Source organism: Leopardus geoffroyi, chromosome B4 (assembly GCF_018350155.1).
Source record: "Leopardus geoffroyi isolate Oge1 chromosome B4, O.geoffroyi_Oge1_pat1.0, whole genome shotgun sequence".
Lineage (NCBI taxonomy): Eukaryota > Metazoa > Chordata > Mammalia > Carnivora > Felidae > Leopardus > Leopardus geoffroyi.
In genome coordinates, this window is record NC_059341.1 from 132178876 (window position 1) to 132200697 (window position 21822).

General features: G+C 57.5%; 2 protein-coding genes across 3 annotated transcripts; both read left to right on the forward strand.

The window, feature by feature from the left end:
* The first annotated feature begins 11137 nt into the window (after positions 1-11137).
* Positions 11138-13393, forward strand: LOC123590167 (histone H1.0). The gene has a single exon (XM_045463048.1). It carries the CDS (start codon positions 11468-11470, stop codon positions 12050-12052), a length of 585 nt encoding a protein of 194 aa, XP_045319004.1. The 5' UTR covers positions 11138-11467; the 3' UTR covers positions 12053-13393.
* A 470-nt stretch (positions 13394-13863) lies between these two features.
* GCAT (glycine C-acetyltransferase) lies at positions 13864-19981 on the forward strand. 2 transcript variants are annotated; one of them, XM_045463046.1, is made up of 9 exons: positions 13864-14136; positions 15820-15950; positions 16893-16994; positions 17463-17609; positions 18092-18246; positions 18379-18461; positions 18640-18811; positions 19257-19378; positions 19662-19981. In XM_045463046.1, the coding sequence occupies exons 1-9, from the start codon at positions 13941-13943 to the stop codon at positions 19811-19813; spliced, it is 1260 nt and encodes a 419-aa protein (XP_045319002.1). In that variant the 5' UTR covers positions 13864-13940; the 3' UTR covers positions 19814-19981. The 2 variants fall into 2 exon arrangements, with proteins under 2 accessions (XP_045319002.1, XP_045319003.1); XM_045463047.1 differs by lacking the exon at positions 19662-19981 and having other exon boundaries at positions 13891-14136; positions 19161-19275.
* The last annotated feature ends 1841 nt before the right edge of the window (positions 19982-21822 follow it).

Consider the following 21822-nt stretch of genomic DNA (forward strand, 5'->3'; position numbering starts at 1 on the left):
CCCAAATACCCAACCAATACGGTGGTGTATTAGTCTCCTGGGGCTGCCGTAACAAGTGTCCCCAGCTTGGTGGCTTAAAACAACACAACCTGTTGCCCCACAGTTCTGGAGGTCGGAAGTCCAGGGGTGCCTGGGTTAAGCATCCGAGTCTTGATTTCGACTCAGGTCATGATCTCACGGTTCATGAGATCGAGCACCGAGTGGGGCTCTGTGCTGACAGCGTGGAACCTGGAGCCTCCCTCAGATTCTGTGTCTTCCTCTCTCTCTTTCTGCCCCTCCCCAGCTCATCCTTTGTCTCTCTCGGTCTCTCAAAAATAAACGTTGAAAAAAAATTTTTTTAATGTTTAATAAGTCCAGAATGGGTCTCACTGGGCTTAAAGTCAAGGTGTCAGCGGGTGTGTGTTCCTTCTGGAGGCCCTAAGGGGAGGATCTGGTTTTTGCCTTTTCCAGCTTCCAGAGACTTCCCGGAACCAAACACTCCAACAGGGGCAGCTCGGGGGACCCCTGGCTCACAGAAACCCTGTGTTCTGTCAGGATCGGACATTTTGAAGATGGCACAGGTGTGGGAGGCTGACAGACCAGGGTTCCTACTGAACCTCTCCCTTTACAAATCGCTAATAATACCCATTATATAGATTTTTGCTTAAGAGTTAAATATGGGAGCTTATGTATACACCCAGCATCTAATAGATGTTCATCTCTGGAAAAGAAAGAAAGGGGAAGAAAGGAAGGAAGGAAGGAAGGAAGGAAGGAAGGAAGACAGAAGGAAGAAGGAAGGAAAGGAGGAAGGGAGGGAGGGAGGAAGGGAGGGAGGGAGGAAGGGAGGGAGGAAGGGAGGGAGGAAGGAAGGAAGAAAGGGAGGGAGGCTTGTGGGCTCTTTCCATCTTAAAAGCCAGCAATGATGGGTCAAGCCTCTTTCGTGATGCCATCACTCTGGTTCAGGCTCTTCCCCCTCCCACTTCCCCCATTTAAGAGCCCCTATGATGACACTGGACCCCCTGGATAATCCAGGCTAATTCCCATGTCAAGATCAGCAACCTTAATTCCTCCTTGCTACGTAACAGAACACGTACACAGGTTCCAGGGACTAGGATATGGATGTCTTCAGGAGTCGTTCTATCACAAGGAGAACGGAGACAAACTGTGGCCTTTTCCTCTAGTAGAACAGACGAAACAGTCGCCCTGGGACGGTTGCCCTGGGCAGCGGACCTCACTGAAGACTTCCTTGCCAAAACCCCCCGACGTGGTCCCGTGAGGTGTCCCCAGGTCCCTTGCAAGGCCTGAGAGGGATACCAGCAATGTGGGTCAGATGGTTCATTAGTAAGAATACATTTATGGATTTTGTGATGCTTGTGCGATTTACCAGCTTTAAAAAAAAAAAAAAATCTGTAATCTGTTGTGAACTCTCTTCTCATTCTAAATAAAGTTTTTACCTAATTTTACCTCTTGTAGTATAATTTTCTATGCCTTTTGAAAAGTGTATTTACTTATTTTGAGAGAGAGAGAGAGAGTGAGCATGAGCTGGCGAGGGACAGAGAGAGAGGGAGAGAATCCCAAGCAGGCTCCCTGCTGAGAGCACAGAGCCCGAGGCGGGGCTTGATCTCCTGACGGCGAGATCATGACCTGAGAGGAAAACCAAGAGTCCAAGCTCAACCAGCTGAGCCACCCAGGCGCCCCTCTAACTTTGTATGCTTTTTTCTTTTTAATGTTCATTTATTTTTGAGAGAGAGAGCGTGAGCCAGGAAAGGGCATGGAGAGAGGGGGACAGAGGATCTGAAGCAGGCCCTGTGCCGACAGCAGAGAGCCCGAGGTGGGGCTCGAACTCATGAGCCGCGAGATCGTGACCTGAGCTGCAGGTGACGCCTAACGGACTGAGCCACCCAGGCGCCCCCCCCCCCCCACTTTATACACTTCTTTTTTTTTTTTTTTAATTTTTTTTTCTTTTTTTCAACGTTTTATTTTATTTTTTTGGGACAGAGAGAGACAGAGCATGAACGGGGGAGGGGCAGAGAGAGAGGGAGACACAGAATCGGAAACAGGCTCCAGGCTCTGAGCCATCAGCCCAGAGCCCGACGCGGGGCTCGAACTCACGGACCGCGAGATCGTGACCTGGCTGAAGTCGGACGCTTAACCGACGGCGCCACCCAGGCGCCCCATATACACTTCTAAAAGAACCTCCCAGATTGTATAAACCTCAAGCCCTACAAACCCAGAACGTGCTCCAACCACAGCAGCGAAAACCATTTGCACCAACGTGGATGACCTTCCAACATACACCGAGTGAAAAGAAGCAAGTCACAGAAGACAATACTGGTGTGTCACAGAAGCGAGTCACAGAAGACGACATTTGTCTGTGGCCCCAACCCAGGCAAAAAGTAAAACTAAAAAAGTAAAAAAATAAAATAAAAAGTAAGCTATATCGTGTACGTGGATGCACACATATATGGGAAAACGATAAAGAGAAAACGAGAGAATTCTTTACATAATTCAGGATAGAGGCCACAGAGATGTGATCAAGGAGGAGTACAGAGGGGGCTCCTGAGGGACAGGAGACGCGTGGCGTGTGAACCTGAGTGGTGAAACACAGATTTTTGTTCCCGTATTACCTCTAGAATTGCATATATGTCGCATACTCTCTTGCATGAGTGATGGTCGTTAGAATTCAAATTTTTGTTTTAAAATAGCTGGAACGGGTGGCGCCTGGGTGGCGCAGTCGGTTGCGCGTCCGACTTCAGCCAGGTCACGATCTCGCGGTCCGTGAGTTCGAGCCCCGCGTCGGGCTCTGGGCTGATGGCTCAGAGCCTGGAGCCTGTTTCCGGTTCTGTGTCTCCCTGTCTCTCTGCCCCTCCCCCGTTCATGCTCTGTCTCTCTCTGTCCCAAAAATAAATAAACGTTGAAAAAAAAAATTTTTTTTAAATAAAATAAAATAAAATAAAATAGCTGGAACGGGGCGCCCGGGTGGCTCGGCCAGCTGAGCGCCCGACTCTTGGTTTCAGCTCCGCTCGTGGGTTCGAGCCCCGAGTCCGGCTCTGCGCTGACCGCGAGAAGCCTGCTTGGGATCCTCCCTCCCCGTCTCTCTGCCCCTCCCCTACTCACTCTCCCTGTCTCTCAAAATAGATAAATAAACTTCAAGAAAAAAACAGAGTAAAAAAAAAAATGCAATAAAATAAAACGACCGGATTAACTTTTTAAAACAACTTAAAATTTTAAGCTGGAAAACTCTGCCGTGGCTTCTCGCTTGGAACCAAATCCACGCCCCTTGCTGTGACCCGAAACGCCACGTGTTCCGGCCTGCTCACCTCTGATGGCATCTCACATCCCCCGACGCGGGCACCGTCTCTATCCAGTTGCACAGTCCTCCCCGGGCACCTGTTCTGCGTAAACGCGCCCGTCGCCCCCTTTCACCGGCCCCTGTTGTTTTCCTGCGTGGAGCCTGACCATCCCAATTTGCGATGTTACCGATGCCACTCCCCCTGCCCCCTGCGCCGTCACTGGACTCTGAGCCTCAAGAGGCCAAGGGCAGGGTCTGTTCTGGCACCCCCTGGGGCTCCCCGACTCCTGAAGGGTTTTAACTTGTACGGTCTCAGACTCTGAGCTGCACGAGGCGGAAGAAGTCTCCAGAAGAACAGCAAACAAGGCCCGGAGGGAAGGGGGTGGGGGAGGAGACAGGGTCAGTGGACGGTGGTCCCCTCACTCGGGAGGGCTGGCCAGTACACCCGGGAGGGCAGGGTTCCCGCCTGTCAACAAGGTTCTGGGGGTAATTCTTTGTCTGGGAACCTGCCGGAAATAAGAGCTGCCCCTCCCCACCCACCCACCCACGTGAGCTAGGTGTCGCTTAGACCTTTTAAACTGAAAACCAACTGACTTTGGGGGGCACCGGAAATCTAACAGGGACTTTACAAACGCCCCCCTCCTTCCTGGGGCGCCTGGGTGGCTCAGTCGGTTAAGCGTCCGACTTCGGCTCGGTCATGATCTCGCGGTCCGTGAGTTCGAGCCCCGCGTCAGGCTCTGTGCTGATGGCTCAGAGCCTGGAGCCTGTTTCCGATTCTGTGTCTCCCTCTCTCTCTGCCCCTTCCCCATTCATGCTCTGTCTCTCTCTGTCCCAAAAATAAATAAAAAAACGTTGAAAAAAAAAATTAAAAAAAAAAGCAGCGGATGGGGCGCCTGGGTGGCTTGGTCGGTTAAGCGTCCAACTTCGGCTCAGGGCATGATCTCGCGGTCTGTGAGTTCGAGCCCCGCGTCAGGCTCTGTGCTGATGGCTCAGAGCCTGGAGCCTGTTTCAGATTCTGTGTCTCCCTCTCTCTCTGCCCCTCCCCTGCTCACGCTCTGTCTCTCTCTCAAAAGTAAATACACATTAAAAAAAAAAAAAAGACTTAATGAATTTTCAGCTAGGCCAGTGCTTGGACACACGAACCCGTGTGTCCTTCCCAGCAGCAAGGCTCGTCTCAGCTCCCCCTGCGTCCGTTAACAACCTCTGAGCATCTCTGGTAAGAGAACTCCTATATTCAGCATGGGGACCGTCAGAACAAGTGAGGCACGATCCCCCGCCCTCAGGGAACTCCTGACCTCGCTGATTTTCTCTGACTGCCTCGGTGTCTCCACCTTGGCACGATGGACACGTGGGGCCAGATCATTCTTTGCTGGGGGTGGGGGTGGCTGTGCTGTGCCCCGCCCGGCGTTCCAGCCGCATCCCTGGCTTCTAGCCAGTGGCATCCCCACACCTGTGGCAATCACAAATGTGTCCCGGCCCAGGCACCTGGGTGACTCCATCAGTTAAGCTCCGATTTCGGCTCAGGTCGTGATCTCCTAGTTCATGAGTTCGCGCCCCGCATCGGGCTCTCTGCTGTCAGCGCAGAGCCTGCTTTGGATCTTCTGTCCCCCCTCTCTCTCTGCCCCCCTCCCCACTGCTTCTCTCTCTCTCTCTCTCCAAATAAATAAACTTTAAAAAAATATTTTTTTAATGTGTCCCAGCATTGCCAAATGTCCTTGGGGAACGCAAAATTGCCTCCACTTGAGAATCACTGAGCTGAGACATGCAGCTCTGGAGACTGGGAAGTCAGGCGAGCCTCCTGGAGGAGGCGCTCCAGGGGCTGCGCCTTGACTCTGGCTGAGATCCCAGAGGAGTGGGGTCATCGTCCGCCCTGGCGCTCGCCCCCACCCCACCCCCAACATTTTTGGCTGGCTCGTCTTCCTCCACCGGATCCTGACATGCTGGGATCTCACCTCCGTGGCCCCTTCCCCTTCTCTCTCCACCTCTCCCTTGAGAAGGGCGGCACTTTGCTGCAAACCCTTCCAATTCCCCGTCTCCAGCCCCCGTCTCTCTCCAGAGCCCCTGACTCTTTGTCCAGGTGCCCCTAGACACCTCCACCCGGAGCCCTCCAGGCTCTGCAGGCCCCATGTGGCCAGAGTAGTCCTCTCCCCTCCCCAGCACAGCCCATATCTTGGCCTCCGTGTTGACACCCTCAGCTTTCTCCCCCTCGTCCCCCTCTGAGACTTGGTGGTGTGATCTCTTAAATGTCACTGAAATCCAGCCCCTCCCCTCCACCCCCCCAAACTGGTGTCACTGCCCTCACATTGGTCTGATAGGAGACTTGCCCTCCAGCCCACCATCACACTGCAGCCGGAGCTCCTTCTAAAACGCCAACCCTGGGGGCGCCTGGCTGGCTCAGCCGGTAGAGCATGCGACTCTTGACCTTGGGGTTATGGGTTCAAGCCCCACGTGGGGTCTAGAGCTCACTTAAAAAAATAAATGCCAACCTGATCACGTCACACACACTCCCCTTGCACAAAAACGTCCCATGCCCCTTCTGCCCAGCTGCGAGGCCTGGGTCCCACTCTTTTCCGATCTCTGCCTGAGTCACTCAGTCACCTCCCTTCCGCCTGTAAAGTCACCTACATTCCCATGGCCAGCCTTCACTTCTGCTCTTCCATCTGACCGCAGGGCCACACCCCCCACTACCCCCCCCCCCCTCACCCTCAACCCCCCCCCCCCCCAAGCCCTGCCTGAGTCCCAGAGAGCTGGAAAGCCTCTTCGAGACTCTCCGGTCAAACGTCTTCATTCTCCAGAAGAGGGTTCCACGAGGGTCTCCGGTTCCATGAGGGCAGATGACGGCCTTTGCTGCCCTGGCTGGTGGCACCTGAGAGGTTGGCCTCTCCCCCGCCCCACCTTGACACGCTCTCCTTCCTCACTGGCCTCCAGGACACCCCTCCTCCCCAGATCTGCCTCTTACCTCCCCGGCTGCTCCTTCTTGGTCCCCGCTGCCGGTGTCTCCTCCTCACTCCCACCTCCCCAGGTCAGTGTCCCCAGGGCCAGGCCTTTGTCCTCTTCTGATGTGCTCTCCCTCTGATCAGCCCGCGGCTTGAAACGCCAGCTGCCTGCCCCCAAATGGGCATCTGATATACCTCAGACTCTCTCCCTGAACCGCAGACTCAGGATTCTCCTACTCACCTGCCTTCTCAGCATCTCCACGCACAGACCCGGGAGACATCTCAAACCCAACCCACAGCCAGACCCCTCAGACCCGCTCCGCCTTCAGTCTTCCCTGCCTCAGTTCACCACAGCTCCGTCTCCCAGTGTTCCAGCCAACGTCCTTGGGGTGCCCCTGCGACCTGATCCCTTCCTATCCCCTCCACTGCTGCCACCTGGGCCAGAGTACCATTCCCTCTCACCTGGGCTATCTCAACAACCCCTTAGCCCCGTTTCTGTCTTTGCCCTCCGCAGCCTCTTCCCCGCACAGCGACCAGAGTTAACCGGGGTTGATTTTTGACTGTGGATCCCAGAATGTCCCTCCTCTGCTCAAAACTCTCCAATGGCTCCCATCTCATTCAAGGAAGAGCCAAAGTTCCGTAAAACCCCATCTGGCCTGTGCCTCCTTCACTTCGGCAGCTCTTAGCTTTTTAAAATTCATCTCCTCCTGTTGTCCTCCTCAATTCAGCCACCCCGTACACTCCTACCCCAGGGCCCTTGCACTGGCTGTCTCCTTTGCTTAGAAGATTCTTCCTCCGAGAAAAAGAACGGCTCCTTCCGTCACCTCCTTTGAATCTTTGCTCACGAGGCGGCTTCTTTTTCTTTTTTAAAATTTTTTTAACTGTTTGGTTATTTTTTTTTTTAATTTTTTTTTTCAACGTTTATTTAGTTTTGGGACAGAGAGAGACAGAGCATGAACAGGGGGAGGGGCAGAGAGAGAGGGAGACACAGAATCGGAAACAGGCTCCAGGCTCTGAGCCATCAGCCCAGAGCCCGACGCGGGGCTCGAACTCACGGACCGCGAGATCGTGACCTGGCTGAAGTCGGACGCTTAACCGACTGTGCCACCCAGGCACCCCTTCTGTTTGGTTATTTTTGAGAGAGACAGCATGAGTGGGGAAGGGGCAGAGAGAGAGAGAGAGAGAGAGAGAGAGAGAGGGAGACACAGAATCCGGAGCTGTCAGCGCAGAGCCCGACGCGGGGCTCGAATTCACGGACCGTGAGATCACGACCTGAGCCGGAGTCGGACGCTTAACCGACCGAGCCACCCAGGCGCCCCACACGTCAGCTTCTTAATGAGGCTTCCTCTGACCACCCTGTTGAAAACTGTAAACCACCGCCTCTCAGCACTGCCCATCACCTCCCCCTTACCCTCCTCCAGTTTTGTCTTTGCAATTATGGCCTTCCAACACACTGCATAATTGACTTCTTTATTTGGTCTGTTGCTTATCTGTCTTTTCAACTAGAATGTCAGCTCCACAAGGGCAGGAATCTCTTATCTCTCGTTCACAGCTGTATCCCACTGCCTACCCCAGTGCCTGGCACTTATCTGGGCTTCAAAGCCCAGAATGAGATCGCAGGTGGCGCAGTGGGAGTCACTGGCTTGGGAACGTCACCCTGCCACCCACCTTCAGGCTGACCCACCTTGGACAAGCCATTCAGCCATTCTAGACCACCTCTCTGGAAAACGGAGACGTTATAGCTGTACCTAGGGCTCAATAAAGGCTGGCACGTGCAAACACATGAACACTAGGAAAACTTGACCCCTGGCGTTCTAATGCCATCTACACTTTTCCATACAGGATTTCTCGTTCTTTCCCCCTGGCAAGAGCCCCAGAGGTAGGTAGGACAGATCATCCGCGGCCTTTCACCTTTTTACAGGTGGAAACAATGGCAGGTGGAAAAACAGCCAGGAGGTCTGGGCAGATGATGTCTGACCCCTCCCCACGCCGTGGCTGACCGGCGATTCCGATGCTCTAAAGGGTCCCCGGGCGAGGGGAAAGGGGGGGGGGGGTGACAGAGTGGGGCTCGGCGGGCGCCGGGGGACTACATTTCCCAGGAGGAGTTGCCCGCAGCTCTGTGGCTCCTGGTTTTTTAAAGGGCTCGCGTTAAAGGGGGCGGGGGGAGTTCCGCCGTCCGCCGGCCAGAAAACCGCTCTGCTCTGCGCTTGGTAGGGACCCGAGAGCGGCCTGCGGGGGGGGGGGGGGGGGTGCCCCGCCGGAGTCAAGAAGCCCCCAGACCCTACAGTACCAGCCGGGCGAGGTGAGGCCAAGCCAATCTGGAGGCGGCGTTTCCTCATCTTGTCCCCCTCTGCCTCGGACTCTGCGCCCAACTCCCGGCCCCCTCGCTTCCCCTCCAGTTCTAACTGGGGCGGGGGGCGGGGGGTGGGGAGGAGGAGGGGGGCGGTGAACCTCGCAGCCCCGGGGCGGGAACGTGGGCTATCCGCCGGCCCCGGCGGGAAGCCCGGGCGACTCCGAGGTGACCCTTCTCTCCATTTGGGGCTTCGGTTCCGGGAGAGAATTTACAGGTCTCTGGGATGGGCAGGGGGTATGGGATGTGAGAGCCACAAAATGAAGGGAAGGCCTGGGGGCACCGGGAGCTGAGTCTCACAGTGCACCCCCATATCCACCCTTCCGAATCCGGCAGTCTCCACGGTAAAATGGGAGTAGTCGGGGGGAGTGATCACGTTGGCCGCCTCCCCAGGCTGGAGGCTCAAAGGATCAAGAAACGATAGCAAGCACTTTGCAAACTGTAAGGCGCTGTGTAAATAAAATTATTTCATCATCGTGCCAAAGGATTCAGCTAGTCCTTATTCTAAGACGCCGAGGGACAGGGACGTGGCGAGGGGGGCGGGGGGGGGGGGGGCGTGCAACATCTCGTACCCGGGGTTGGCTATTTGATTTGCCTATTTCCCCGTCCAGATCATAGTGGGAACCAGGAGAATTGTCTTTGTAAATAACCAAAACGAACCCACCAGAATGTTGTGTTTTCAAATCAGGAAACTTCGGCGGTAATTGACATCATCCAAATAAGAACCTTGACCTTTTGAACTAACCTGGCCCTTGGTGGCTTCCTTCCCCTGCCTGTGCCACCAAGATAAGCCCGGGAGAAGGCATCTGATACAGAGTCTCAGGCCTCCCTCTCCCGCCTCCCAATCATTTGGATTAATCCATCCCTTGGTGTATGTGGGGGAAACCTATTAATTTCCCTGGCCTCAGAGACTCCCCAGGTCCAGTAAGAGCCCTTCCCCCCAAGAGCAGCTACGAGCCCCCCCCCATCCCCCATCTAAATACTCCAATCATCCCCCTCTCCCCTCCCCAACAGCCAGTGTCTGCAAACAGCTCCCGACCATACCAGAGGCACGTTCATCATTTTGACCAGCTATAAACCCCCCACTCCCAGGGCATTGTTTACGTGAAGAGTGCCGGGCCTCTTTGCTTAGGGAATAAAAGCGGGTTTGTTGTGGGTGGGGGGCTCAGGGAGAGAGCATCCCAGAATCTCAACCCAGGGCCCCTGCCAAGCGGGCCCTGCACGTGATTAGGATGTGTGTCATAGACAAGGGGTCCCAGGAACTCTGGCGTCCCTTCTGCTGGCCTCTGGGCCCCTAAAGCCCCTCAGAGCCTCTCAAGACTCCCTTCAGACGGTGATGCCCCCGTTCGCTTCATCTATACCTGCCAAGCAGCACGGAAAAGACGTATACATTTTAACAAAGACCTCGCATCCTCCCGGCAAAATGGCGGTGGCCCCGGCCACCGCTCCCCGAACAACTGCACACTTTCTGAGGATTCTTCGGGACCCCAGGAACATGACCCCTTCCTCCCCCTCTCCCCCAGAGTCCCCATTCTCGCAAGTTCCCAAAGCACTCAGCGCCTCTCTTCCACCCCAGGGGCCCCGGGGACAGTCTCTTGCTGGAGTCTTTGGGACAGCTCCTCCATTGCAGACCCCCCCACCCCACCCCCCACTGCCTTCAAGGGGCCCTGGGAGGGGGACTGGACCCCCGGATGTGCCTCAGGGGTAGGGACAGCAAGGTTCTGCCTCTGAGACCCTGAAACTCCCAGGCTGAGAGAGGCATATAAATGAATCCCCGATTGGGATATACGGGAGATGTGGGGGTCTTTGAGGAGAGCAGAAGACCCGGGAGACCTCGCCTCATTCCCTCAGGGGTCCCGGGCAGCACCGGGGGTTCGGCCTCAGGAGGGAACCTCCACGCAGAGGTCAGGGGTCGCGCTGGGGGAGAGCAGGCAGAGGAGGGGGAAGGGACAAAGTTTGAAAGTGCCCTTCCAACTCTTCCAGGGAAAGTTTGCTCGGGGGGGCCCCAAGGACTGAGAAGCGGTAGAGGTGCCGGGGGCCCGATGGTGGGATGACCCCCGAGAGGTGACCGGACCCTGGGGGAGCGACCCCTCCCCCCTGTCCCGGCTCGGCCCGGCTGGGAGTCGCCCAGCTCGGGGCAGCGTGTGTTAGTTGGGGCCGCTTTCCAGCCGCTCCGCCGGGCCGGGGGGCACCGCCGCGGCCCGGGAGCGGGATCCCTGGTAGCCCCAGGGGGGAGCTTTGCTACGGGGGGTTTCCCGCACCTGGGCTCCAAGGCCCCGCAGGGCCAGCCCCCCGCAAAGGGGAAATGTGCAGGCGCACCAGCCGTCCTCGGCGCCGTTTGGGGCGCGTGGCGGGCGCGGGGGGCGGCGGCCGGGCCGGCGGGATGCCCGGCGGGGGAGCCCAGGGAGCCAGGCAGCGGTCCCGGGCGGCGGCGGGGAGCGGGGAGGCCCGGGCCGGGGGGAAAGGTCGGATTTGCTCGGCGGAAGAAACACAGATGGCGGCGGCGCGGCGCCATTCCGGGCCGGGAGCAGGCAGCCAGCAGCCCTGTCCTCACCGCGGTCCGCCCGCCGCCGCTAAATACCCGGATGCGCCGCCCGAGCGCCAGACGCGGAGCTGGGAAAGGGGAGGCAGAGGAGGCGGAGGCGGAGGCAGAGCGCGAGCCAGAGACCGAGCCCGAGCCAGAGCCCGGCGCCGAGACCGACCGACCGACAGACCGGCGGGGCTGGGCCACGCAGACCCGGCCCGGCGAGTCCTCCCGCGACCCGAGCCAGGTCCCTGAGAGCCGGGGCCCGGACTGGCCGGGGACTCGGGAGCGCCAGAGCAGATCCCGAGTAAGGCTTTCCTCGGCCTCCGACGAGGGCTGGCCCTTTTGAAGGCGCCTCCTTCAACCGCAGGACCAGACAGGCCACCATGACCGAGAACTCCACGTCCGCCCCTGCGGCCAAGCCCAAGCGGGCCAAGGCCTCCAAGAAGTCCACAGACCACCCCAAGTATTCAGATATGATCGTGGCTGCCATCCAGGCGGAGAAGAACCGCGCTGGCTCCTCGCGCCAGTCCATCCAGAAGTACATCAAGAGCCACTACAAGGTGGGTGAGAATGCCGACTCGCAGATCAAGTTGTCCATCAAGCGCCTGGTCACCACTGGGGTCCTCAAGCAGACCAAAGGGGTGGGTGCCTCGGGGTCTTTCCGGCTGGCCAAAAGCGATGAGCCCAAGAGGTCGGTGGCCTTCAAGAAGACGAAGAAGGAAGTCAAGAAGGTGGCCACCCCAAAGAAGGCAGCCAAGCCCAAGAAGGCTGCCTCCAAAGCTCCCAGCAAGAAGCCCAAAGCCACCCCAGTCAAGAAGGCCAAGAAGAAGCCGGCTGCCACGCCCAAGAAAACCAAAAAACCCAAGACTGTCAAAGCCAAGCCAGTCAAAGCATCAAAGCCTAAGAAGGCCAAACCAGTGAAGCCCAAAGCCAAGTCCAGTGCCAAGAGGGCCGGCAAGAAGAAGTGACAATGAGGCTTTTCTTGTGGACACTCCTGCCTGTCTCCTGTTTTCTGTAAATACTTTTCTCCTTTCTTTTCTCTTGATCTTCACCTGCAATCCTTTGCCCCTTTCTATCCTGACTGTATAAGAGACAGAATTTGGATTCCTCAGACATTAGGGAATAATTCATTTTTCCTTAACCAATCGTGCAAAGACAGCAACAACAAATCTCTCTGTAATGATGAGAATGTACTTTTGTTCTGTTGACTTGTTATTAATCTACTTAATGGGTTTGGGGATTTGGGTGGGTCTGTGTGTTTTGTTTGGATGGTTTGTTCACTATGAAGGTAGAGGGACAGGAGAGAATGGGCAAGGCAGCTTGTTCTGACTAGATGAGGGGGAGCCCAGAAATTGTAAGGTTTGTAGGAGTATCTTTGAGGTGAGCTAGCTTTCTCTAGGTTGCTCACCCCTGTGAAGAGTTTCCGAATCTCGGCGGGGAGAAGGGAGGGGTGGCAGCAGCTGGATGGCAAAGGAGGGAGGGAGGGAGGGGAACCCTCTCTGGGCTGACTTCCATCTTCCAATAGTGAGCAGTGGGGGGTCCAAATCCAGTTTCCTCCTCACTGTTGGGCTGCCCCTGTGGCCTTCCTATTGTCCTAGGGAAGGGGGGGGGGGTCCATGTGACAGCTGGTCTGAGAAGCTGTGGCTTCTCTCAGGCAGCTGGAAACTAGTCATTGGGGGGTCTTTGTGGCTTCAGAAAGTCTCCTGTTAAAATGGAGTGGAAACTTTAGGGGAAGGGTGGGGACTCAGTCAGCCAAGTGCCTCAGTGTGCCCTGTTAAAACTTGGGTTTTTCCACACAATTGGATTGTATCATAGGACTTTTTTTTTTTTTTTTCTTTCCCCCTGGTTTTTGGTTCCTCCTGTACAAGAGGTGGTTTTGCTTGGTGGCCTGGTGGGGCTCCAACCCTGCCACCCGCCACTTAAAAACCTCCTGACCTCTTTACTTTGGAGTCTTTTATAAGTAGTTGTAGATGGGGGAGGGGGGGAGTGGGCGGGGAGTGGACAGTAAGACATACTGCAGTCAATTTTGAATTGCTAAGTAGCTTCACAGAGCTAGGTCTGTGTGTATGTGTGTATATGTATATATACATATCTAGGGCTAGTACTTAACGTTTCACACCCGGGAGCTGGGAGAAAAAAACCTGTACAGTCTTCTTTTATTTTTAATAAAATAGGAAAACGCGTCCTTGCACGTGGTCAAACGCCCTCCCCCCCCCCCCCCCTTTTTTAAACAAGTGTTATTTGTGCCGGGAAGAATTTGCTGTCTTTGTAATTTTAAAACTTTAAAATAAAATCGAAAAATGAAAACACCTCGTTGGTGCGTTTTTCCTCCTTTTTAAGGCTGGAGGCGAATGAGGAGCAATGGGGCGGGCGAGCAGGGGTGAAATCCGGGGACGTTTGCACCTGAGAATGGGAGAGGGTTCCAAGAGTTCGACAGGGACCGGGGGACTGGGCTGCAGAGTACAGAGCGTGCCTCAGCCTGCTTCTAGGCTCTTGCCTTTGGGGTCCAGAGTGCACCCCCCTTTCCTTCCAAGCGGTGGGTGTGTAGGCAGGGAATGGGACCTGGGGGGGGGGGGTCTGGTGGGCTGGGCCCTGACGCGCCACCCTCCGCGGAGGCGCCTCCCCTTCCCCCCCAAGGAGCGCTCCAGTCTCCACTTACACATCAATCCACTTTTATCCTCTGCAGATCCCGCCAGGCCCCGCCCCCACCCTTCCCTGGGCCCGTCTCCCCGCCCCTTTAACAGCCTTCTTGCTCCGATTGGTTGGTGTGGCCCAGCCCCCGGGCACGTGACCAGGAGGCGCCATCGCTGCGCGCTGCTCTTGGACGGGCTGGCGTGCTGGGGTGAAGCAGGCGCGATGTGGGCCTGTCGCCTCCTCCACGCTGGTCTCTCCGCAGCCCCCCGCGGCCGCCGCGCGCAGTCGGCGCTGACCCAGCTGCGTGGCGTCCTGGAGGAGGAGCTGGAAGCGATCCGCGGGGCTGGCACCTGGAAGAGCGAGCGGGTCATTACGTCCCGTCAGGGGCCGCGCATCCACGTGGACGGTGTCTCCGGAGGTAACCCCCCGCCTGCGAGTCTTCGGACCCGGCTGGGTGTTCGAAGGCCCTTGCGAGGCCAGCGCTGGAATGGAGGGCCTGAAGGCAGTGGGCAGGTGGGAGTATTTGCACACGTAGCCACTGGCGCCTTTCCTATCAGGCTGACTTTACTTGCCAGTGGTAGGTGTTAACCCAGTTAAGCCTGTTTACGCGCGGAGGAGGGTGGTTTGCCCTTGAGCACCTTTTTGACTCAGACGGTGGGACTGGAGTGAGGCCCAGTCCTGTGAGAACGTGAGAAAAAAAAGAGAGACACTTAGCTGGTTCCCACCTGGCTGCTTCAAGGAAGGGTGGAGGGAAGGTGGGGCCAGAAGCCCTGCGTTTCTGGGGCTGCTGTCCTGTGCTGGCCTCTCCCAACTGCTCAGCACGTGGGCTCCTGCAAACCCCGATCCAGGGGATAACGAATTCCATTTTACAGACAAAGAAGCTGAAGCTCAGAGATATGAAATGGCTTTGCCCCAAAGCCCTTGCTAGCTGCAGGCAGAGCTGGGCTTTGGTCCAGGTCCTCTGGTACATTGGAACTGGAAGGTCACCTAATGGGTCAGAGAAGCCAAATGCCTGGCCAGAGTCACAGCGAGCAAGGGGCCTGAGGGCTGCTGCAGAAGCCACACCATGAATTCGTCCACTGGGACTTCCTCATTTCCTTTTCTTTTTTTTTTTTTTTTTTTAATTTATTTATTTTGAGAGAGTGTGCTCGAGTCGGGAAGGAGCAGAGAGAGGGAGAGAGAGAATCCCAGCCGGTGCGGGGCTCAATCCCATGAACTGTGAGATCATGAGCTGAGCCGAAATCAAGAGCCTTGGACGCTCACCCAACTGAGCCACCCAGGCACCTCCCTCATTTCTGTCTAACCGGTAGTCGCTATCTATCTTGTCTGTGCCAGGACCCAGGTGGGTGCTGGTTACAAATAATTTCCCAAGCCTGCCTTCTGCTCAGGAAATCGGCCTGGATCCTTGGTGCTGTTGTACTCATTTGTAGACTGAGGTCCCCCCAGATCTCTGCCTTCCCCTCAGGGGAAGCTTGGGGCAGGTCCAAACATGGGAAAGTTAGGAGGCACAGGTTCTCATCTCCTAAGCTGAATGAACCTCGCCCCCTATGGGCCTCAGTGTCCCCCTCATGCCAGCTGTGTTCACTTCCGGGTTTATAATTCAGGAGTTGATGTCTCAGAAACACCCCCCCTCCCCCCCCCCCGCCACACACTTTAGGCATGTGATTCTTACCAGGCAGCAAAGTCAACTGTGTAGAGTCTGAGGTCCACAGAGGGCACCTGACCCAGCCCTTTTTTACCCACGAGGGAACCAAGGCCCAGATGAGGGGGTTGCTGGTAGTTTTCAGGGACAGGAGAAGCCAGTGAGGTAGGGCTACATTCCTCCTTGGGTGGAATGTGATTCAGAACCAGAGTTTCAACTTCTTACCCTTCAAGGCACCACTCTGAGAGTCCTTTCCTGACCCTCCCTGTCCTGTGGCTATTGGTACTTCCTAGGGGCCCCTAGTTCCCGTCCTGCCCCAGAATGGATCGTACTGTGTGGTTGTTGCCTCCTCAAGGGTGAATCCATGTTCGTTTCCTGAGTCCCCAGGGCCTGGCACTGACACTTTTCTAAGCCCTTTCTTGCCCTGAGCTGCTGTGTCCATACCTTCTTCCACCTCAGGAATCCTTAACTTCTGTGCCAACAACTATCTGGGCCTGAGCAGCCACCCCGAGGTGATCCAGGCAGGTCTGCAGGCCCTGGAGGAGTTTGGAGCCGGCCTTAGCTCCACTCGCTTCATCTGCGGGACCCAGGTACCCAGTGGCTGTTGCGGGGGTTGGAGGGTACCTTGTCCCCAGCGCTGGGCACTGACCCCGACTATCTGCTTCCCACAGTCAGCAGGGCCCGTTTAGCCAGCTCAGCTCATCCCAGGGCCCTGGGCCCTCTCGTAGCCTGGTGCCCTACACCAGAGAGGCCGGGCTCGGGCTTCTGCTCTGTTGCAAGAGCAACTTGACCTCTCTGAACATCCCTTTTCCCACCTGCGTGTAAAAATGCCTGCCACAGTGCCCGGCACATACCAATGCTCCCTAAATGTGGACTATTTTATTTTGTGAATGTTACAAAATAAACATATGTAAATGCGAAACAGCGCTTAGGTGTTCACTCGTTATCAATACTCCTGTCAGTCGTTAAGTGACGGGTGATATTCTTGTCTCTGTTACAGAGATGAGGACGCTAAGGCCCAGAGAAGTTAAATGACTTACCCCGAGGGCACACACCTGTTAAAATGGGATTTTAACCCACGCGGCTGGGCTCAAGATTATTGATTATTACTACCCATCTCCTGAGCAAGGGGAGGGTGAAGTGAAATCAATATCAGAGGCAGAACTCCTAACTCCCAGCCAGGGCACTTTCCAACAAAACCCTCACCCAGACTGGACAGCTTTCAAATATAAAAAGCCGAGGCCCACAGGAACCTATGTAATCCTTTTCTTTGCCATTAAGCAACCAAAAAAGGCACTTAGTTTGAGGTCGGGGAGACCTCTTCCCTTGCCAGTATCACCCATAATTCCACACGGGACCCCGGTTACAACGATCCAACCAGGAAGGGACACCTAGGGAGTCCCTGATTCCTCAGTGAGAACCATCCGCCAGAGTCCTGTCGGCTCTGGGGGAACCCTCGCAGCGAAGGGAGCCCAGAGCTTGTTTCGTGCGACCCCGCGGGCATTAACACCTGTTTCGCTCTGTTTCTTTAGAGCATCCACAAGGATCTGGAAGCAAAGATAGCCCGCTTCCACCAGCGGGAGGATGCCATCCTCTACCCTAGCTGTTTTGATGCCAACGCTGGCCTCTTTGAGGTGTGAGGGGGCCACAGGTGGGAGTTGGTGAGGACTGCTAGGCTGTGGAAGGCTTGGGAGTGGACAGGCAGAACCTGGCAGGATGCCAGCGCCATGCCTAGCCGCTCCAGTGCCCATTTCTTACGGAGGTTAAGGTTGGGCCAGGTAGGTGCTCTAGGAGGAATCCTGGGGCCTTCGTGGGGCCAGCTTGCAGGGCACTGGGGGGATAACCTACATCAGCAGGAAGGCTGGGGGCAGCAGGGGCCAGGGCCCCACCGAACATGTTCTTCCCTGCTCTCACTGGAGCAGGGCCCTGGTCTGGCCCAGTCGTGGGGCCCTGGGGACCCAGATAGAGGCGGATGGGGGCTCCTTGCCTCCCTGTCCAGAGGAATGCCCTGGATGGCAATGAAATTTTGACTCAGGTGGACATGGGGAGGGAGAGCCCCTAGGTGGTTGGGTGATAGCTCTCCTCCAACTGCCTTCTTCCAGGCCCTGCTGACCCCCCAGGATGCGGTCCTGTCGGACGAGCTGAACCATGCCTCCATTATTGATGGCATCCGTCTCTGCAAGGCCCATAAGTATCGCTACCGCCATCTGGACATGGCTGATTTGGAGGCCAAGCTGCAGGAGGCCCAGGTGGGATGAGGCCCAGGAGGGGCAAGGCCCAGGGATAACAGAGGCAAGAACTGGGCTCTTGCCCAGCTCTTCAGCCTCCCCACCGGTGAATTAAGATCCGAACCCAAATCCCTTGGCCCCAAGGCTTTATTCCATTGTACCATGCTGCCTTGACTTTTGGCACCTTATGTGTGGCAGGGCCTGCTAGGCATATAGGTGAGATGAGCTCAGGGATAGAAATTGCCCTACCCCACCCTCCCTCTCGGAGAGGAGACTGAGCTGTTCTCGCTGACCAGGACTGCCCCTGAAGAGGTGGACAAGGCTCAGAGAGGCACAGGGGAGGGACGGGATGTTCCAGCCCCAGCGCAGTATGCTTATGTGCCTACCTCTGTCCCAGACACCGGGCAAGGTGAGCTCTTAGAGCCTGAAGCAGCACAGAGAATGGGTAGACTGGCACAACGTGAGACACTAGCCATCACCTGTCCATGTCTTCTTCCCTGCAGAAGCATCGACTGCGCCTGGTGGCCACGGATGGGGCCTTCTCCATGGATGGTGACATCGCACCCCTGCAGGAGATCTGCCACCTTGCCTCTCGATATGGTGCCCTGGTCTTTGTGGATGAATGCCATGCTACTGGCTTCCTGGGGGCCACAGGACGGTGGGAGCATGCATCACCTGGGGCCTTGGGTCAGGCTTCTAAGGGCGGGTGGGAAACCAGGAAGCCAGCCCCTAACGCGTGATCCCTGGGCACTCAGGCAGCCAGTGGTGACAGTGGTAGCTTCCCTTGCAGGGGCACGGATGAGCTGCTGGGTGTGACGGACCAGGTCACCATCATCAACTCCACGCTGGGGAAGGCACTGGGTGGAGCCTCAGGTACCTGTCGGGTTGTGCCTCTGAGGTCCCCTTATCCACATGCAGAGCCCTGGAGGGGTCTCCGGGAAGGTGGTGAGGAGAGACTTGGGGAAGAGAGCAGCATGGACCATCCTCTCAGGAGGGTAGGCTCTGGCACCTGGCCTCTGACTCCCACCTCCGTCCCTGCCCTTGTCCTCAGGGGGCTACACAACAGGGCCTGAACCCCTGGTGTCCCTGCTCCGGCAGCGCGCCCGGCCCTACCTCTTCTCCAACAGCCTGCCCCCTGCTGTCGCCGGCTGTGCCTCCAAGGCCCTGGACCTGCTCATGGAGAGCAATGCCATTGTCCAGTCTATGGCGGCCAAGACCCAGCGGTGCGGTCCCTGGCAGGGGTGGGGCAGGTTGGGGTCGGGGAGCTGCCCCTGTGTGCCCGCCCAGGCCCATAGCTCCATGCCTACGGTTCTGCCTCTGCCCCTAGCGTGTCCCCAGCAGATTGCACCGGGATTCAGCCCTTTTAGCCAAAAGCTGCCCGCCCGCCCCCCTCCCTCTTCTGCCTCTGCCTTTTCCTTCCATTTCCTGGTGCATTTCTCTGAGAACGCTGCTGTGTCTCCCCGCCCTGTCAGTCCTGTCTTTTTGCCCGCCGTTTTGGTCTGCCTGTCTCTCTGCCCGTCTCTCCATCTGCCTCTCTGGGTCTGCATCTGTCTCTCTTGGTCCATCCTGCAGACTTGGGCACAGATCTTGGGTCACATGCCCAGCAGGAGTGGGTGTGAACGCCCCACAGCCCCCTGGCTACCTGTGACACCCAGCTGTGCCCCACAGCTTCCGCAGAAAGATGAAGGCTGCTGGCTTCACCATCTTGGGAGCCAATCACCCCATCTGCCCTGTGATGCTGGGTGATGCCCGGCTGGCTTCTTGCATGGCAGATGACATGCTAAAGAGAGGTAAGGAAACTGGGACAAGAGGACCAGCCAGGGGTCCTAAGAGAAAAGAGAAGGGAACCCCTAAACTGTGAACGCTCCCCCATACCTTCACCCTACCGCCCGTTTTAAACCTGCTGTCTCTCCAAGCTGAAAATCCCAGGCCGTGACGCGGTCGCATGTCTGCGAGACCTTGAGCACCTCCCTTGCCCTCTGTGACCGTCAAGAAAGTAGGACCCGTGTGTCATGCCCCTCAAAGCCTGCCTGGCTCCGCTGAGCCCCAGGCTGACCCTTTCTGCCTTACCAGGCATCTTTGTCATCGGGTTCAGCTATCCGGTGGTCCCCAAGAACAAGGCCCGGATCCGGGTGCAGATCTCAGCAGTGCACAGCGAGGAGGACATCGACCGCTGTGTGGAGGCCTTCGTGGAGGTGGGGAGGCTGCATGGGGCACTACCCTGACCTGGGTGGTGACAGGCACTTCAAGGTCCCCCTCCCTCCGCATTAACGAAAGGGGCCTTTGGTCAGCCCAGGCCAGACGCTCTGAACCCTGTCAGAGTCCTAGGACTGGGCTGGGGCATGGCCGGTGCTCGTGATCCTGTGTCAAACAACAGTGTGAAACTGGGCTGACATGTTGGTGTGCTTTATTCTCTCTGAACAGGCCCAGGCCTGTGACCAGCTGAAGAATCAGGCAGGAGCTGGGCTTCTGAGGGCAGGCTCCTGGGTAGATCTCAGAGCTGACCACCTACCCCAAGTTAAGATGAGACCCAGGCAGCTGGGATAATGCAGGCGGGGGCCACCATGTGACACAATTGGATTCCGTGCTGCTGTAAAGGCTGGCTGAGCCCCAGCCCTGCAGGCCCTTTCCCGCCCCACCCACCCTACTTACTCCGCAGCCTCCAGAGTTTAGCCCTGGTGGACACTTCCTTTCCTGCTCCCTATCCAAAGGATGGCTGCCAGCTGCCCAGATCAGAAGGGGCGGGGCACCCCACCCCATGTGTGGAAGGAGGGGCAGAGGAGTTAGCCCCAAAGGAGAGAATGTGGGTCACTATAGGAAAGGCCCCTGATAGTCTGGAACCATGTATTCTAGCCCACTTTGACCCTGTGGCCTTCGCCAGCCTTTCACCTGTGTATGCCTCAGTCCCAGTGTACCGAGAGCGGATGTTAATGGATGACTCCGGGTCCTTCCATAGCGCTCCTTCCGAGGACTACTGGCCTGCTGATCGGCCAGCAGGGGGCGCAGCGAACCCAGGCGCCGGCTGCTATCGCCCCGCCCCCTCCACCATCCAGGGCTTGGCCTCCCAATTGTTTGGGCAGCCCGGGAGAGCCGATTTGCTGCTGCCAAGGCCCCGTCCACCCTTGTCCCCAACAAAGGCCCGCTGCTCCCCTAGTGGACGTGATGACAACCCCCTTCCCGCAGTCGCTGTCCCTGGTCCTTGCCTCTCCATTGGCCTCCCCACTCAGCTTTATGGGCGCGGTGTCGGGCGCCGGGGAGGATGGGGGCTGATTCACGGCAGCGCCAGCCTCGGCGTGGTGTGGCCTCGGGAAGCACGCACCTCGCTGGGGGTAGGGGAGGGAGGGTGAAAAAGGACCTTCATTAACAACAGGGAAGTTGTCTGTCCTCTCTGTCCCCTCGCACCTCCGTCCCAGCCCTCAGCCTGGATGTCAGAACGAACGATCTGGGGGAGCTGCGGCCAATTCACTGGGATTCTGGGAATCCTAGCTTGTGGTCTAGAGGAGCTTGAGGCTGGGAATCAGGAGCTCCAGGGGCTGGGAGACGGCAGGGCAGAGAAGAGGACTGCTGTGGCCACATCAGCAGCTGGGGTATTTGCAAGCCGCTGCCACAGGGTAGTGGACCTGGCGCGGGCGCATACAGCGGAGCCCTGGCGCCAGCCCCGGGCCAAGCCAGCAGCTTGATGTGCGCGATCTGCATAGGCCGGCGGATGAGACCGGGTGGCCACAGCCGGCCGCGGGGCTACGCGTCCCGGCAGCAGGTGTGGCGTATCCAGCGAGGCCAGAACGCGGGGCCCGGGCCCACCCGCCAGTGGCGCAGAGCACGCGCCGCCTCTTCCAAGGGCTCCTGGGCGCCCCCGCTGCCATTGCTCCCCCCGGCGGCCGGCGGAGGCAGCGGCACGGCCGCAACACCCTAAGCCGTTTTGCCGAAGTACCGCGCCCTGGCGTCAGACAGCTCGCGGGGCTGCGCCGGCTCCCGTCCGCCGCCGTCCAGAAGGGCTGGTAGGAAGCAGCAGCAGCAGCTCTGGGCTCACGTGTTAAGGCCCACTGGTGGCGGCCCGATGTCAGCGACAGGCGGCGCAGGGCCGGAAGGCCGGCCAAGGATCAGCCGCACTTCTGCCTCCTGCGGGCGGGGAGCTTGAGGGACCACTCTCACCGCGCGCTGCACACGTCCTCCGCGTTGGGCTCCAGGTTCAAGGCTCCGGCCGCCTGGAGCAAGGTTAGAGGTGGCGCCAGGG

Coding starts and splice junctions, on each gene's coding strand:
- GCAT (XM_045463046.1), top strand. CDS start 13,941: ATGTGGGCCTGTCGCCTCCTCCACGCTGGTCTCTCCGCAGCCCCCCGC. Junction 14,137..15,819: donor CGTGGACGGTGTCTCCGGAG/GTAACCCCCCGC, acceptor CTTCCACCTCAG/GAATCCTTAACTTCTGTGCC. Junction 15,951..16,892: donor GCTTCATCTGCGGGACCCAG/GTACCCAGTGGC, acceptor CTGTTTCTTTAG/AGCATCCACAAGGATCTGGA.
- LOC123590167 (XM_045463048.1), top strand. CDS start 11,468: ATGACCGAGAACTCCACGTCCGCCCCTGCGGCCAAGCCCAAGCGGGCC.